This window comes from Lathamus discolor, chromosome 19 (genome assembly GCF_037157495.1).
Source record: "Lathamus discolor isolate bLatDis1 chromosome 19, bLatDis1.hap1, whole genome shotgun sequence".
NCBI classification, from domain to species: Eukaryota; Metazoa; Chordata; class Aves; order Psittaciformes; family Psittacidae; genus Lathamus; species Lathamus discolor.
The window spans coordinates 5,686,840-5,702,063 of NC_088902.1; the positions used below are offsets into that span (position 1 = coordinate 5,686,840).

The 15,224-nt window shown below is 46.8% G+C and overlaps 1 protein-coding gene across 8 annotated transcripts in view; it reads left to right on the forward strand.

Annotated features, from left to right (window-relative positions):
• Positions 1-15,224, forward strand: part of KCTD20 (potassium channel tetramerization domain containing 20) — a 30,200-nt gene that overhangs the window by 3,364 nt on the left and 11,612 nt on the right. The window contains exon 1 of one of the 8 annotated variants that reach the window (XM_065698635.1): positions 3,455-3,479. The exons of 5 other annotated variants lie outside the window; for them this stretch is intronic. Coding sequence is in view for 2 of the 3 variants with exons in the window: in XM_065698632.1 (XP_065554704.1) it covers positions 6,264-6,283 (20 nt within the window). In the remaining variant the exon portion in view is untranslated. Of the gene's footprint in view, positions 1-3,454; positions 3,480-6,184; positions 6,284-9,336; positions 9,429-15,224 lie in introns of those variants that run through there. 2 more of the 8 variants (XM_065698632.1, XM_065698633.1) reach the window with 2 other exon arrangements.

Below are 15,224 nucleotides of genomic sequence, written 5' to 3' on the forward strand. Positions count from 1 at the left end.
ACTCTGCAGAGAGATCCCAGAGGAGTCAGTGGGTAAGGAGCTCGTTCTTGACAGGAAAAATGCTGATAAAGGCCACTGCAGATGCCTAAAGGATCTCCTGAGTTTTTAATTAATTGCTTAGTAGAAAGTAAGTAGAAAGTGCTCCCCAGGGAGGCTCAGGCAGCTCACAGCTAAGATGGATCCCTGGATGTGTCTGTGCATGACAGGGGCAGTGGGTTGAAGGATATGCAGCTTTCCAGGGAATGGGATTACAGCAGGAGTGCAGAGGTGAGGAATACGTCTTGTAGTCTCAGGGCTAGAAGTAGCAGGGAGGTTATTTTTTACCAGGATAGTGTTAGTCTGGACTCATGGAACTGGGGACTAGGATTCCCCTACAGCAGACTGGTGATGGAACTAGGCTGGGTGTAATGTACCAGAACCACAGATGCAAGTGAGCCTTCACATGGGTGTGCTTGAGGAGAAACAATTACCGATAGTGTAACTGAAGTCCTGGGGCTTGCCTTCCCTAGGTCTCATTTCGTCAGCTTTCATGGCTGTTTCTCCTCCTGTCTCTTGTTGCAGGTCTAATTTGTAGTTGTGATGTGTCCCCTGACCTTAGCAGAGGCTGTGTGCTGGCCTGGGTGTTTTTCTGGCTCCCTTTGTCAGAGGACTTTTGAAAGGCATTTGTTTCACAAGCACAAGTTTCTGAAATTGGGAACTAAAATCAATGGCTGTTAGTCTTAGAAGCAGCATTGAACCTGGGCTGTAGTTACTGCAGTTCGGTGTTCGGTAATTCCATCTGCAATGATTGGGATTGTTTCTACCCTGGCTTTTGCACTCTGAACAACCCCAAATGTGTTATGTCCAGCTATTAAAAGTGGTGTTAATCCACTGATTGCTCCTGAGTTTGGGAATGTTCGGTCATTGCATCAGTTTTGCTGCTGAGCAGACAAATATAATAACACCCTAGTGACCTATAAATTGAAGGAGGTCATACGAATCCCACTGTCAGTGACTGGAGAACTAGTCACAATTTACTGTGAGGATAAAAACTGTCTGGGATCCAATAGTGGAATAGCTAAAAGAAGCAAAAAAAGAGGGGTAAAGGAAATTAAATCTCTGTCTTTATAGAGAAATGAGAGCACAGCTTTTTGTGTGTCAGATTTGCTTCTGTAATTTGTGGACAAATAAGCCCAGAGAAGAGAAGCTGCATGGAGACCTCAGAGCAGCTTCCAGTGCCTAAAGGGAGGTACAAGGATATTGGAGAGGGGCCTTCATCAGGGACTGTAGTGATAGGACAAGGGGTCATGGATTCAAACTGAAGCAGGGCAAGTTCAGGTTAGATCTAAGGAAGCTCTTGCCTGTGAGGGTGCTGAGGCACTGGCACAGGGTGCCCAGAGAAGCTGTGGCTGCCCCATCCCTGGCAGCGTTCAAGGCCAGGCTGGACAGAGCCTTGGGAGACATGGTCTAGGCTGAGGCGTTCCTGCCCATGGCAGGGGCTTGGAACTGGATGAGCTTAAGGGCCTTTCCAACCCAAACCATTTTATGATTAAAATTTCTTAGTCATACTTTCAGTGTCTAAAGTGTGTATTGCAAGAATTGGGAAGTGAATGCAGCTACCCACTATCTCTCATGAAATAGTGCTATGTCCCTGCCCCGTGTTTTGGGCTGTAGTAGTTTAGTGCATTGAATCAGAGAGTTCTCAGAAGGAAGCAGAGGCTGGCAGCCAGAAAACAGCAGAACTGAACCTTGTGTCTGAAACTTGTCACATGAGCAGTGTGAGAACATGCAAGTCCCCTGGCAGCCAACTCTGTGACAGCAATAAGACACGGGCTATAATCATCGATTGCTGCTGGCAGGTAATGCCGCTTGAGTGTGAAGTTTCAGCAACGTGGCTTTGAAAAACAGATGAGGAAAGCAAAAAGAATGAGGCCATGCTTAATAAAAGATGGTTTCCTCAATAAATACAGTTCTGGATCTAGGAAGCATCCTGGGTCTCTTGGAGTCCAGCCCCATGGCTCACTCTGCTGGGACTACAACTGATCATAGAATCACAGAATACTTTGGGTTGGCAAGAACTTTAAGATCATCCAGTTCTAACCCCCTGCCATGGGCATCATGTTTCCTGATACCAGTCCGTGAGTCCACATGATACTGCAGGATGTCCTGTTAACTCTGGAGGATATCCTGTTAACTCGTGATTAAGCACATACCCCAGCTTCAGCAATTTTCATAGTTTAATAATCATTGACATGTTTCTCACTTAAGTGCTGTCTGGTTTGTAACTTGAAGGACAGCAGTTCTTACCTGAGGTGTTCTGGTAACTTGGAGAAAACACAGTGAAATGTCCATAAAGGAGGTGAGTAGGAAAAGACAGGAAGAGAGAAACTCTTGGCAGCCGCTGTGTTCTAGCAGTGACAGCAACAGAGTTTCTGGTAGGACTGGAAATCAGCTAGGTCACAGAATCCCAGACTGGTTTGTGTTGAAGGGAACTTAAAGCTCATCCAACCCCTGCCATGGGCAGGGACACCTTCCATTGGAGCAGCTTGCTCCAAGCCCCTGTGTCCAACCTGGCCTTGAACACTGCCAGGGATGAGGCAGCCACAGCTTCACTGGGCACCCTGTGCCAGCGCCTCAGCACCCTCACAGGAAAAATCTTCCTTAGATCCAATCTGAACTTCCTCTTTTCCAATTTGAACCCATCACCCCTTGTCCTATCACTGTAGTCCCGGATGGATAGGGTTGACTTTACAGGTCTCTGTTCGTGTGCAGTTAATGCCATCTGCCAGTTCCACGTAACTGGGACACATACCAGAGAAAAACAGAACAAAGAAGCCTTAACTGACATGAAAAGTAGCTGATGTCTTCTTCCTCTGGGTGAGTGGATTAAACATGGCATTGCACAATCTCTGGCTACAGAGAAGGTGACGTCCGCCTGGAGTGTTATCTGCTGCTGCTGCAGTTGGGAGTTGTGAATGAGCTCTGTAATCCATTGACATAAAAGTTGTGACAGCACTTGCAAACCTCTCGGTAGTCTCTTACATTTGGAGAAGTCACTTGGTCAGGGGTGACTGACCAGTACAGGCTCAGAAGGTGGAAGTTTATGATAGCAAAGGCCCTTTATACAAGTAGGGGAGTTAGAGAAAGACTTTACTGCATGTGCTGGGTAAGGAATCCTCAGAGGTTTCAAAAGTTGCTTAATTTCTTGTAAATTTATTCAGGAATAGAAAAGAAATATTGGTTATTTAAATGTCAAAAAGTGTGATTTGCTGTTACAATTTGATATGTTAAATCTACGGAGTTTCTCTAATATATGTGCACAATGGTTTTTTTCTTCTACGAGCTGTTTTCTGTAGGATCTACTTTGTTGTTTTTCCTTTCAGGAAGTCCAAGTTGCAAATAGGAAGAATCATAATGTCCTTCAGGATCTCCAGCTCAGATGATTCAGGGAGATTTGTGAAACACTTCAGCTTCAGTATAAAGCACCTCAAAACCTGAAGGTTTTATTCATATCCATAGTTCTTACGAGATCCTTTCTTACCCTGTGTAATGTTTGAGTAATTTTAGACTAGACAGGTTTCAGCTTTTACCCTTAATTCTGCTTATCTGTGGATTAGGCTGTACAGTAATTTAAACCCTTCTTTTTGAGTATGATCAAAAGCCATTGATTTGAATGGTGTACTAATGGAGAAGAATATTGATCATGAGTCTTTCCTGGGCACGTGTGAGCTGCAGGTGGAACAGGAGCTTTCTCACCTCCCAGAAGAGTTCCCCGTTTCCTGACAAAGATGCTGCAAGGGCTGGAGCAGCTCTGCTCTGGAGCCAGGCTGAGAGAGCTGGGCTGGGGCAGCCTGGAGAAGAGAAGGCTCCTGAAGGGGAGACCTGAGAGCAGCTCCAGTGCCTAAAGGGGCTGCAGGGAACCTGGAGAGGGGCTTGGGACAAGGACCTGTAGGGACAGGCCAAGGGGAATGGCTTGAACCTGCCAGAGGGGAGACTGAGATGAGCTCTTAGGCAGAAGCTGTTCCCTGTGAGGGTGCTGAGGCGCTGGCACAGGGTGCCCAGAGAAGCTGTGGCTGCCCCATCCCTGGCAGTGCTCAAGGCCAGGTTGGACACAGGGGCTTGGAGCAAGCTGCTCCAGTGGAAGGGGTCCCTGCCCGTGGCAGGGGTTGGAGCTGGAGGAGCTTTAAGGTCCCTTCCAACCCAAACCAGGCTGGGATTCTGGGATTCCTGAGTGTGGGGCTACCCCTGTCCCTGCAGCAATGTGTCTGTTTTGAAATATACAGGTGAGGCTGTTGTTGTCATACGTGCAGAGCAGTGTGAAGGCTGCTGTGACTCAGGTCAGTGTCACTGCTCCCAGCTGCTGAAGGTGCAGTCCCCTTGCAGGGCTGGATGCTGGGGCTTTCAGAAAGACCTAAATGATAATGAGGAGCTGTGTTCACGTGCAGGTTTGCTGTCAGGCTTGAGAAGCTGTGATAAACAGCTGGGTTTCAGGTGGTTGGCTTTGAATATGCTATGTAAGATACTAAAGTGAAACCAGTCTAATTCTGTCTGTTCTGTGGTGTTGGCTGAGCCAGGGGAAGCTGGATTTCTGTTTACTGGTAATTCTAAAGCTGTGGAGACCTCGGTGCACTCAGGCTGTGCTATATTTAAATGGTACCCTGTCTGTCAGATGTCCCTATAACAGCATGTTCTTTGCCAAGATCATGGGACGAGCCTCTCCTTTTAAAAGCTGTTTTTGAATCTAAATTGTTTTGAGGAAACTGGTTAATATGCTGGGGCATCTGTGTCTTTACTTTGTGCTGTTAAGTCATTCCAAGACCATTTTAAAGGTGGTGTGGACAGCTATGGGAAATGCCATTTCTCCACTTGTACAGTAGAATTGCTGCATTTCTGAAAGATGAAACTATTATTAATGCACAAAATAGACTCTTTTCCAGTCTCTTGCCCTGTGTCTTGCTGACACTTAGTACAGTCTTTAGTTAGGATACTGTCAACTCAAAACAGAACCGCTGTGAACTGAGGCCAAAGATTGACAGTGGTGAGCCCTGACATGAACACACCAGCACCCTTGTGCTGACCTGGCCATGGCCTACAGATGGGGCTGGAAGGAGCATCCCCCACTGGTGTTGAGTGTGCTGAGGTTTCTGCTCATGTGAGTTCTGGTCCAGGTTTACCACCAAGGGTTCACTTGGTGCTGGTTTCTTGGAAGTGCCTTTAGTTGGCACCTAGACTGGCAATAGCAAACTTGTTTCATGCGGTCCACGGTGAGAGCTCTAAAATGTCACAGCTTTGGTCACATCTGATCAGGATTGAATTGAAATCCTGGGCTTAGAGAGAGCTGCTTTGTACATTAATAGACCCTTTTAGGCCCTGCAGTAAGACTCCACTTCTTGTTAAGGATTTATTAAATGCATGGATAAGCTCCACTACTGGCATATGTTAATTTCTTTGTGAATCTCTTGGATTATTCAGCAAAACAGCTGAATATTCCTCCCAAGGACAGCCCTTGAGGACAATTCCCTTGAAATAAATCAATTGTAACAAATCCTGGCCTTTCTTTTGGTTGTTGTCTTTGAGATAACCATGTATGCAGCTGCAGTTTTGGCCAGAATTAGTGGGTTTCTTGTTCATAAACTTTAAAATGAGCTGGAGTGGACTGGTCTGGAATACATTTGCATCTTAGAACTTCCCCTTTAAAGAGCCACCTTACTCAGTGCCCAGATGGCACCTTACCCCTGCACAAACACCTCAGTGCATGTGTTGGCGTAAGCATCACCTCTGCTTTTTCTATGTATTTTTAAAGTGCTATTTTCCCTTTCTTTAAACTTCCACAAAATATGGCTCTGGTTCCTACCTCATTCAGCAGAAACATGACACAGCCAAATATGTTTTTGTGGAAGCAGTATTAGTCACATAAGAAGGAATGTTATGAAATATACTTAGAAAGTGTTAGAGCTGTGCTTGGCATGTGAACTGTTTACCCACACGTATAAACAGCTCGGGAGGAACTCTCACTCTTGCCAAGGTACCATCCTAAACCTGAGTTATTTTGAAACCTTGAGCAACGTGGTTTTCAGTTCTTGAAAATAAGGTCTCAGGTTCTGTGCTGACACAAACTGAGTGTGCCAATGGGTGGCCTCACCAAGGGGACATTTTAGCCCCTTCTTTTGCCTCCCTAAAAATAAATAGAGAAGTGTTTTCCTGAAGAGGTGTAGTGTGCTAAACAAAACGCTGGTGTTTATGTGGCCTTTGGGTTGCTTCAATGTTACTTGCAGAGTTTACTCATGAGGCTGCCCTCTAAAAGGTAGGCTTATGTTTGCTTTGCTTTTTGTTGTTGTCTGGATCTGAATGTGAATTAACTTGATTTGGAGCAGTGCAGCTGATTCTGCAGCCAGTGTGGATCAGCTTTACTCTGCTTGTGCTCCAGCTCATCTCAGCCCTTCACCTGGGTAGCTAAGCTGTAGCTCTCATGGCTTTATTTGACCCAGCTTCCAGCACCTCACCCTGCTGCCCTGTGGTGAGATGCAGCAATGAGGATGTCAGATAATCCCCCAGCAGAGATCTGGTGCCAACCTATCACCTACCAAAGTGAGGTAAAGATCTCCTGTGCTGGGTTATGACACCTGAGTGTTACCAAGCCTGGTTCTGCTCTTCCGCCCAGGACACAAACTGCAGCCAGACCTGTCATCAGTGGCAGCAGAGCCCCAGGGCAGAGCTGTCAGGGGAGATCAGAGCTTATTTTCTGGTGTGGCCCCCACTTGCAGCATTGTGTGCAGTTCTGGTGTGCCCAGCGTAAGAAGGACATGGAGCTGTTGGAGCAAGGCCGGAGGAGGCCACAAGGATGACCAGGACCTGGAGCAGCTCCCGTATGGAGACAGGCTGAGAGAGCTGGGTTTGTTCGACCTGGGAAGGAGAAGCTGCATAGAGATCTCAGAGCAGCTTCCAGTGTCTGGAGGGGGCTACAAGGATGCTGGAGAGGGGCTCTTCATCAGGGACTGCAGTGACAGGACAAGGGGTGATGGGTTCAGACTGAAACAGGAAGTTCAGGTTGGATCTAAGGCAGAAGCTCTTCCCTGTGAGGGTGCTGAGGCGCTGGCACAGGGTGCCCAGAGAAGCTGTGGCTGCCCCATCCCTGGCAGTGCTCAAGGCCAGGTTGGACACAGGGGCTTGGAGCAAGCTGCTCCAGTGGAAGGGGTCCCTGCCTGTGGCAGGGGTTGGAGCTGGATGAGCTTTAAGGTTCCTTCCAACCTAAACCAGTCTGTGATTATTGGGGTACCTCAGTGAGCACTGAGCTCCTCCTGAGCATAGCACAGATGCCTTTTCAAAATTGAGTATTTTCTTTCAAATGTAATTGCATTTCATTAAGCAGTTTGCAGCTGGTTTTTTGATGTTGTGTAACTGTTATTCTGAAATCTCTCTGGTGAACAGCTACTGTGACCACATTCAACTTTCAAAAATCTATTGTTGGCAGCAGAGTGGAAAGCTATGCAATTGGTTAAAAATGAATGGCAGTTGGAGTTGGGAATGAGGGAGCAGTTACTTATTGGGATCCCTTCCAGAGGCGGAAGGTGGAGTCTGAAGCTGCTCATGGTCTTTCTAAAATAAGAGTCAAAGCAAGTAAGTGCTTTCTGCTATGGGTGAAACACCAGCTGGTGAGTTATAGGAGATATGAAAAGCTCAGTGAGAAGAGGAACTTTAGTTTGATCTGAATGTTTCTCTCTACTGATATTCTGCTGTAAAATAATCCACTTGTATTAAAACTCTTGTGTACTTCAAAATACACTGATTAATACACTGATCCTCAGGGAGCATCCACACTGGTTGGTTTTTGTGCTGAAAGCAAACAGAATGGTAAAGCCTTTATGGTGATGCAGTCTGGGTGCAGGTGCTGGGATGCTGTGTTGCAGGCCAAAATTGCAGGTGGTGGTGGCAGAAACGGCTCCAAGGACTTGCCTTGGGAAACTGCCTGTCCTGAGACCACTGTGGTGAAGCAGACAGGAGGGATGTCTGGTGTTGAGCCCCTCAAGTGTGAGCCAAAGTGTTCCTTTGTCCCCTGCTCTCTGCTCCTTGCTTATTTTGGAGGTTCATGCTCTACTGTGTGTGCTGCCTTCAGCTTGAGCACTGTGTGCTCTGGGGAGCTTTGCATCATCCTGAATGATGGCAGCCTGCCTCCCCTTGTGTGGGACAATGTGCCTCAGTGATTAGAGGGTGTTGCTTTTCTTTACATCCCCCCCAATCTCTTTATTGTATCCAGACATACCGGATAATTGGGCATTAACGAATTAAAAGCTTGTTCCCAAGCCACAGGTAGTGCTTGCAATATGTGGTACATATGTATAGTGCAAACATGGGTTTGTGCATTAGTGATGTGGTATCCAACATAGCGTGATAGTTGCATTGGTTGGTTTGGTTTGAAGTAAGATACCTCTTAAGGCATCTTTCATTAAGCTGTTCAGGTGCTTTGCATTGTTCAGCATAACTTGCCAGCACACACGCACAGATGCTTTAGCACAGGCTTGAGTCAGGATGGAAACAGTTCCCTACTTATTCAGGTTCTATTTGCATTAAAAATTCTGTCTTATTGTTGATCTGGATATATTTAGACCTGTTCCATGAAATTGTGTTTAAGCAAGCCAGATACGTCTTAGGGGGAAAGCATTAAGAACAACAGAGTAGATTAATCTATTACTTGAACTGAGAGAGGGTCACATCTCCAGTGTAATGTGTAAGAGCACGGAGCAAATGTCCTTCTTACTGGGCTTAGTAGCAATGCATCACACAGGCACTGCCATGTCAAAGTAACTCATTTTATCCTCAGTTACTGTAAATTTCGTTGGGCACACATCCGGGATCTCTGAATTTGGGAATCCACATGCACTTGGTTATGTGCATACTAGAAATCCTGGGCGTTCATTCCTTTCTGCCTGTGTGAGGGATGTGTGGTGGGTGAGTGTCTTTGACCATAGAGCATCAAGGGTTTGATAGCACTGTGCGTTGTCTGCCACATAGTTCATAGAATCACAAAGTGGTTTGGCTGGAAAGGACCTTCAGATCACCCAGTTCCAACTCCCTGGCACGGGCAGGGACACTTTGCACTAGAGCAGGTTGTTCCAAGGCTCTGTCCAAAACAGGCTGAACCAGGAATCTGTGAGGAAAGAGAGATTTTGAGGGGACTTCAGCTGGAAAAGAGGAGGCTTAAAATAAAGCTATTTCAGGTTTGTATACTGAAACAGTTCATGAATCAGCGCGGCGGGGGGGGGGGGGGGGGGGGGGGAGGAGGAGTGGAGACTTTTAAGCTGAAACATTTACATGAATCAGGCACTGGGGGAGTGACCATCGGGCACAAACAGTTCAAAGTGGGCAGCTCTGCTGTGACTTGGTGCTTCCCTCTCCTGCAAGCGGATTTGGGGCTGCTGGTGCTTGTAGCACAGAGGACGTATGAGCTGCCAGTAAGTAGGAACTGTGCTGTTGAGAGGGGCTGTTTGCACAGGGTTTGCTTCAGGGTTACAGTGGGAAATGGGAGTGATTATTTCTTGTTCAGAAGTTCTGATAGGTGCAGGTAAATCAGATTTGGAGCTTTCTCAGAAACACTGTTTTCTTTTTTTGTATAGGTTAGAATTGAGAAGTTGCATTTAGCGTGTAGCTGTAGGAGTTGGAATGGTGTGGATTTGAAACCCAATTTAACTGCTTTAAGAAGAAAAATTGAGAAAGAAAATAGCCCTTTTATATCTAAAGAGCTAAAGTGGGTCTTGCTTTTAAACTTTGAAACATTTATTGTACTTCTGAAAGGTTTTTTAAGTAGTTTTGCAGGAAATGGAAAGAGGAGGACACGGCACAACCCTGTTGTCTGCTGCTGTTGCTTCTGGTGCAGGCTTTTAGGTGTATTTGTAGCTTAATCTCAGGCTGGTGAAGACAAAGTGTAACTCATGGGTGTCACCTGGTTTAACACTTTATTTAGCTCTGAATTCTGTGGGTTTAAGGGGGACATTTGTTTTTTCTGTGTCTAGAGAAGAACAGTCTGCTTGTATTTGAAACAGCTCATCTTTTGGCACTTTTCCCCTTACCCTGATCAGGTTTGCATCCATCCTTCTGACTAGGAAGGAGCCAGGTATTCTGTATGGGTGTAGAGTCACGGACTGGTTTAGGTTGGAAGGGACCTTAAAGCTCATCCAGCTCCAAGCCCTGCCACGGGCAGGGACCCCTTCCACTGGAGCAGCTTGCTCCAAGCCCCTGTGTCCAACCTGGCCTTGAGCACTGCCAGGGATGGGGCAGCCACAGCTTCTCTGGGCACCCTGTGCCAGCGCCTCAGCACCCTCACAGGGAACAGCTTCTGTGTAAGAGCTCTTCTCAATCTGCCCTCTGGCAGGTTAAAGCCATTCCCCTTGGCCTGTCCCTACAGGTCCTTGTCCCAAGCCCCTCTCCAGGTTCCCTGCAGCCCCTTTAGGCACTGGAGCTGCTCTCAGGTCTCCCCTTCAGGAGCCTTCTCTTCTCCAGGCTTTATTTAAATTGCTGACTGAATTTAATCAGACAGCACCAGCAAAGCTGCTGTGACTTTAGTGTTAAACAGCTCTTTATGAGGATCAGATACAAGAACTATAATTTTTCAGATGACTGTCTTTAACCCTATAGTGTGAATAGTGGAAATAGCCTTTAGATGTTGCTTGATTGTGCTCTTTAACATTAGTGCCTTGAGCCTTACATGGAGGGAAATAGGCCCAGCAAAGCTTTAACCTCTTGCCTTACTCAGAGATTTTGTTCCCCTCTGAGACATTCAGTGATAGGATGCACATTACTAGATGGTAGTCATTGATTCCAGTTGATGAGGCTGCCACAGTGTAACCCTCCTGCTTTGGATAATCCTGTAATAAGTTTCTTCAAGTTAATAAATCTCAATGATTTTTTGCCATGTATTAGTCTTGGTGATTATAGGTTAGCAAAGGAAGTGATGCTGTGCGTGTGAGGCAGTGACATGGGGCAGTGCTGTCAGCAGTGGTGAGAGCTTTCAGCATATGACCCAGGCACAGGCAGTTACATGAGGACTGCTGAGCTGTGGGTTTTACATCAAGGTGGGGATGGGCAGTGTTGAGCCATACAAACCAAACACAGTAGGTTTGAATTGAGTTTGAGGAATAGGGATTTTTAAGGCTCAAGTCAACAAGCAGGCCTGTAAACCCTGCTTACAGTGAAGCTTTATGCACAGAACAGGAGCAAACAGTCGAGCATTTCATCAGCCTCCTTGCTCTCTCTTGCCAGGTTCCACAGACTGTCCTGCATTGCATCAGGCCTGCTGGACATTATTTTCCAGCTATGATTTCAAGCCAGATGGAAAATCAGTCTTTCTTATATTGATAGAACAAAGGAAGAGCCTGTTCTAATATGTCTGTGCCAGTTCAGTCTATAAATTACTCTTGTCTGTTTATGTTCATGTTCAGAAAACGGAATGATCATTTGTAGGTATGAGAGAAGCATGTTAAAGGTTCTGGGTGGATTTTATACCTGATGCAATCTGGGTGATGGCATTTCTGAGGTGTTCTCCTATGGCACAGGCAGATGTGGAGGTTGCCAATGCATGGCCAGCCTCAGACCTGCCAGGTCTCACGTTGCGTTGAGCATCTCTTGTCTGATCACAGAATCAACCAGGTAAGGAAAGCCCTTTCAGCTCACCCAGTCCAACCGTTGCCCAGCACTGCCAAGGCCACCACTAACCCATGGCACTGAGGCCTCATCTCCACGCTGTGTGAACATTTGCAGGGCCAGTGCCTGCAGCCCTGCCCTGGGCAGCCTGTTCCAATGCCTGAGCACCCTCTGGGGCAGGAATTGTTCCTCAGCCCCATCTAAACCTGCCCTGGTGCAGCTTGAGGTGGGATACGGCTGCACGGGGCAGTGCCTGGGCTCAGACCCTGGTGGCAGAAGCTGCATGTGCCCAGGGCAGGCTTGTGCCACCAACTTCCCTGCTCGTGTGAGGTGTCACACGTGGCCCCTCACTGCTTGGGAGAGAATACAAACTGAGCTCCGAGACAAGGCTTACAGAGAAAAGTGAGCGAGGAACCACATTTGTACTTGACAACTGGAAAAACGCTTGAAAAAAAACCCAAATCAAAGCACCTGATAATGAATGAGAGACCCTTGGAATCCTGAAATGTTTGAAGGCTGTGGAATTTGGTCAAAAGCAGGGAGCAGGAATTGAAAGCTGGATGTGTCAGTGCCTTAGAGGTGCCCTTCCTCTGCTGTAAGCTGCAATACTGACAAGTGCAGGCCCATCACTTGACAGAGAATCAATGGGCTTGTGTTTGCTCTGAGCAACTTGTAAAGGGAAAGACAGCTTCTTGTGTTTTAAACCTGGAGTTTTTTACAATTTATACTGAACATGTGTTTTAATAGGCAGCTTTTATGCTTATTTTGTCTTTTCCAGTTTCTTAGTGGGGTTGTTTTCCCTCTGGGAATGCAGAGGATGCGATGGGAGGCTATGTCAAGCCTATCGCAGGTGCAGCACAGCAGGGTCTATCCAGTGCCTTCTGGGCTGTTTCCTTTCCATAATTTCCCCATTTTATTTTTTATAATCTTCAGGGACTCCCAAGGTGTGGGAATGAACCTGCTGTTTTCTGTGGAATTCATAGAATCCCAGACTGATTTGTGTTGAAGGGGCCTTAAAGCTCCTCCAGCTCCAAGCCCTGCCACAGGCAGGGACCCCTTCCACTGGAGCAGCTTGCTCCAAGCCCCTGTGTCCAACCTGGCCTTGAGCACTGCCAGGGATGGGGCAGCCACAGCTTCTCTGGGCACCCTGTGCCAGCGCCTCAGCACCCTCACAGGGAAGAGCTTCTGCCTAAGAGCTCATCTCAGTTTCCCCTCAGGCAGGTTAAAGCCATTCCCCTTGGCCTCCAGTTTCTCTTCAGTTCTCTCCCCCATCACACTGGGGGGTGAACAAGTGACTCTGTGGGCTCGTTTGCCATCTGGGGTTAATCCACAACAGAAATTCAAGTAATTCCAAGCTTTCCTTGGTTGCATGCAGTTATATTAGAAGCACATCTTATTCTGGAGTGTCTGACTGCAGAATTAGGTCAGGCACACCCTGTGGATGCATGTTTCCTGCTTGCTCACATTTCTGAAAATAATTGGATATGGGAATGGGTTTGGAGATTGAAAGCAGTGTTGTCACCTTGGAAAGGAGTTGTTTGGAGTTTTATTTCAGTCCTCGTGGTTACGCTGTGGTTCAGGCAGAGGGAAGGATTAGTAACTCTGATTCACCCAGTGCAGGTTGTTCCTTGCTACTCACAAAACCAGCAGTGAAGTAAGGTCACTACTTACTTCTACTATTTTTATTCTCTTACCACTTCCTCCTTGTCATGCTAGGGAGGGACTCTTCATCAGGGACTGTAGCAATGGGACAAGGAGTGATGGATTCAAACTGAAATAGGGGAAGTTCAGGTTGGTTCCACTTCAGAAGTTCTTTACTGTGAGGGTGCTGAGGCGCTGGCACAGGGTGCCCAGAGAAGCTGTGGCTGCCCCATCCGTGGCAGTGCTCAAGGCCAGGTTGGACACAGGGGCTTGGAGCAAGCTGCTACAGTGGAAGGGGTCCCTGCGGGTGGAAGGGGTCCTTGCTTGTGGCAGAGGTTGGAGCTGGAGGAGCTTTAAGTTCCCTTCCAGCACAAACCAGTCTGGGATTCTGTGCTGGATGCCAGTGAAGCAGTGCATAAGCTGTCAGATGTTACAGGAAAGGGCTTTACTCTTCAATGGATTTTTTCCACCTCAGCTTTTTATTTTTTTTTTTTTTTTTTTTACATTTCTGTGAAGTTCTTGAACCTTGATACCTGAAATAATTTATAATGGCTCTTAACACAAAATCCCAAGGGTAAGGATAATAAGGAACAAGTAACAGAAGAGTCAGAAGCCAGCAAGTCTGAGATACTTTTGTTATCTTTTGCTCCATAAAATGTCCTGCATTTAAAGGGGTTTTCTCTGTTGGATGTGTTACTGTGTTGGAGTGTTTCCTCTACACACACATCACTGGTGTACTGGTCTTGGTGTGCAAGTTAAGCATTCAGTTCCTCCCAGTAGCCAGGCAATGACTATACCTTGGGAAGCTTGGATGAGCCTTGGATTCCTTAGGGTGGGGAAGGATAATGTGCTGAAGATATCCCAGTATAATTCCTTCTTTCTTAAGAGTTGCATAGAACAAGGCTCAGCATCTTCTATATCTGCAGAAGGTTTGCAGCATGAACCAGTTGTGCCAAGGATGTTGCTAAATAAAACTGTCTCCAGTTTGTGTTTAGAAAAGGAACCTCACTTCCCTATTTTTCTCTCAGCAAAAGTGTAGGCTCAAAACAAGTTCAGATAAAGATGACTTCACTGTGACCATCAGCACGTGGGTTGGGGAGCAGAGATGCTGCTTCAGTTGCATGGCTTATTCTTAATGTCATGTCCTGGAGGGAGGAGGGACCCACGTGCTCCAAGTTAGGCAGAGCCGATGGCCATAGTAAGATGAAGGTTTGATTTCTGACTGTGACCCTGATTTCCTTTTAAACCCCAGCCTGTTCAGGAGCTCTTTCTCTGAGCTTTAGTGCTGAGCATGACATTGGGCTTTTGTTACTCCTGACTTCCCAGCTCCCAAAATCCAGCTGCCCACACATTCTGAGTCTTCAGCTCAGACTGGTCCCTGCCTGCTTCTTCAGCATCTGAGCATCCATACTAGCACCTGAGAAGTGAGCTCAGAAGTGGGGTTGCTCCTGATCAGTTCTGTGGTACCAGCCAGTTGATGCTTACCATAGGGTAGAAACGTGCATGGAAACACACCTCAAAAGAAGATGGGAACCTACTTGTGTTTGTCTTGCTAACCACAGCATAATTGCTGGTGAGCTCGAGGCGTGAACGTGCTGCAAGTCAGTGTAACACTGAGCCTGATGCTCTGGCTAGTCCTGAAGATGATGTCTCTCAGTGTCCTTCTCTCCTAAAAGACTTCCCTGCAGTGCTTCCTAGGGCTGCCAGGAGGAAGGAGCAGTTCATATTTGTATGAAGCTTTGAAGATGAATAGTGCTAATTATTATTTATAGGTACTTATTCTCATTATGGGTAGTGCACCTTGATCCCTAGCATGAAAAGAAACCTGAACATTTGTAAGCTGGTCAGGCATGAGTAGAACCTTCTGAAGTCTTTATGTACTGGTTTCCCTGCTGGGTTGTATGTATGATTGCCGTGTATTTGTCATGGAAAATGACTAGTTGGGATCTGTATTGTCCCAGCCAGCTGTG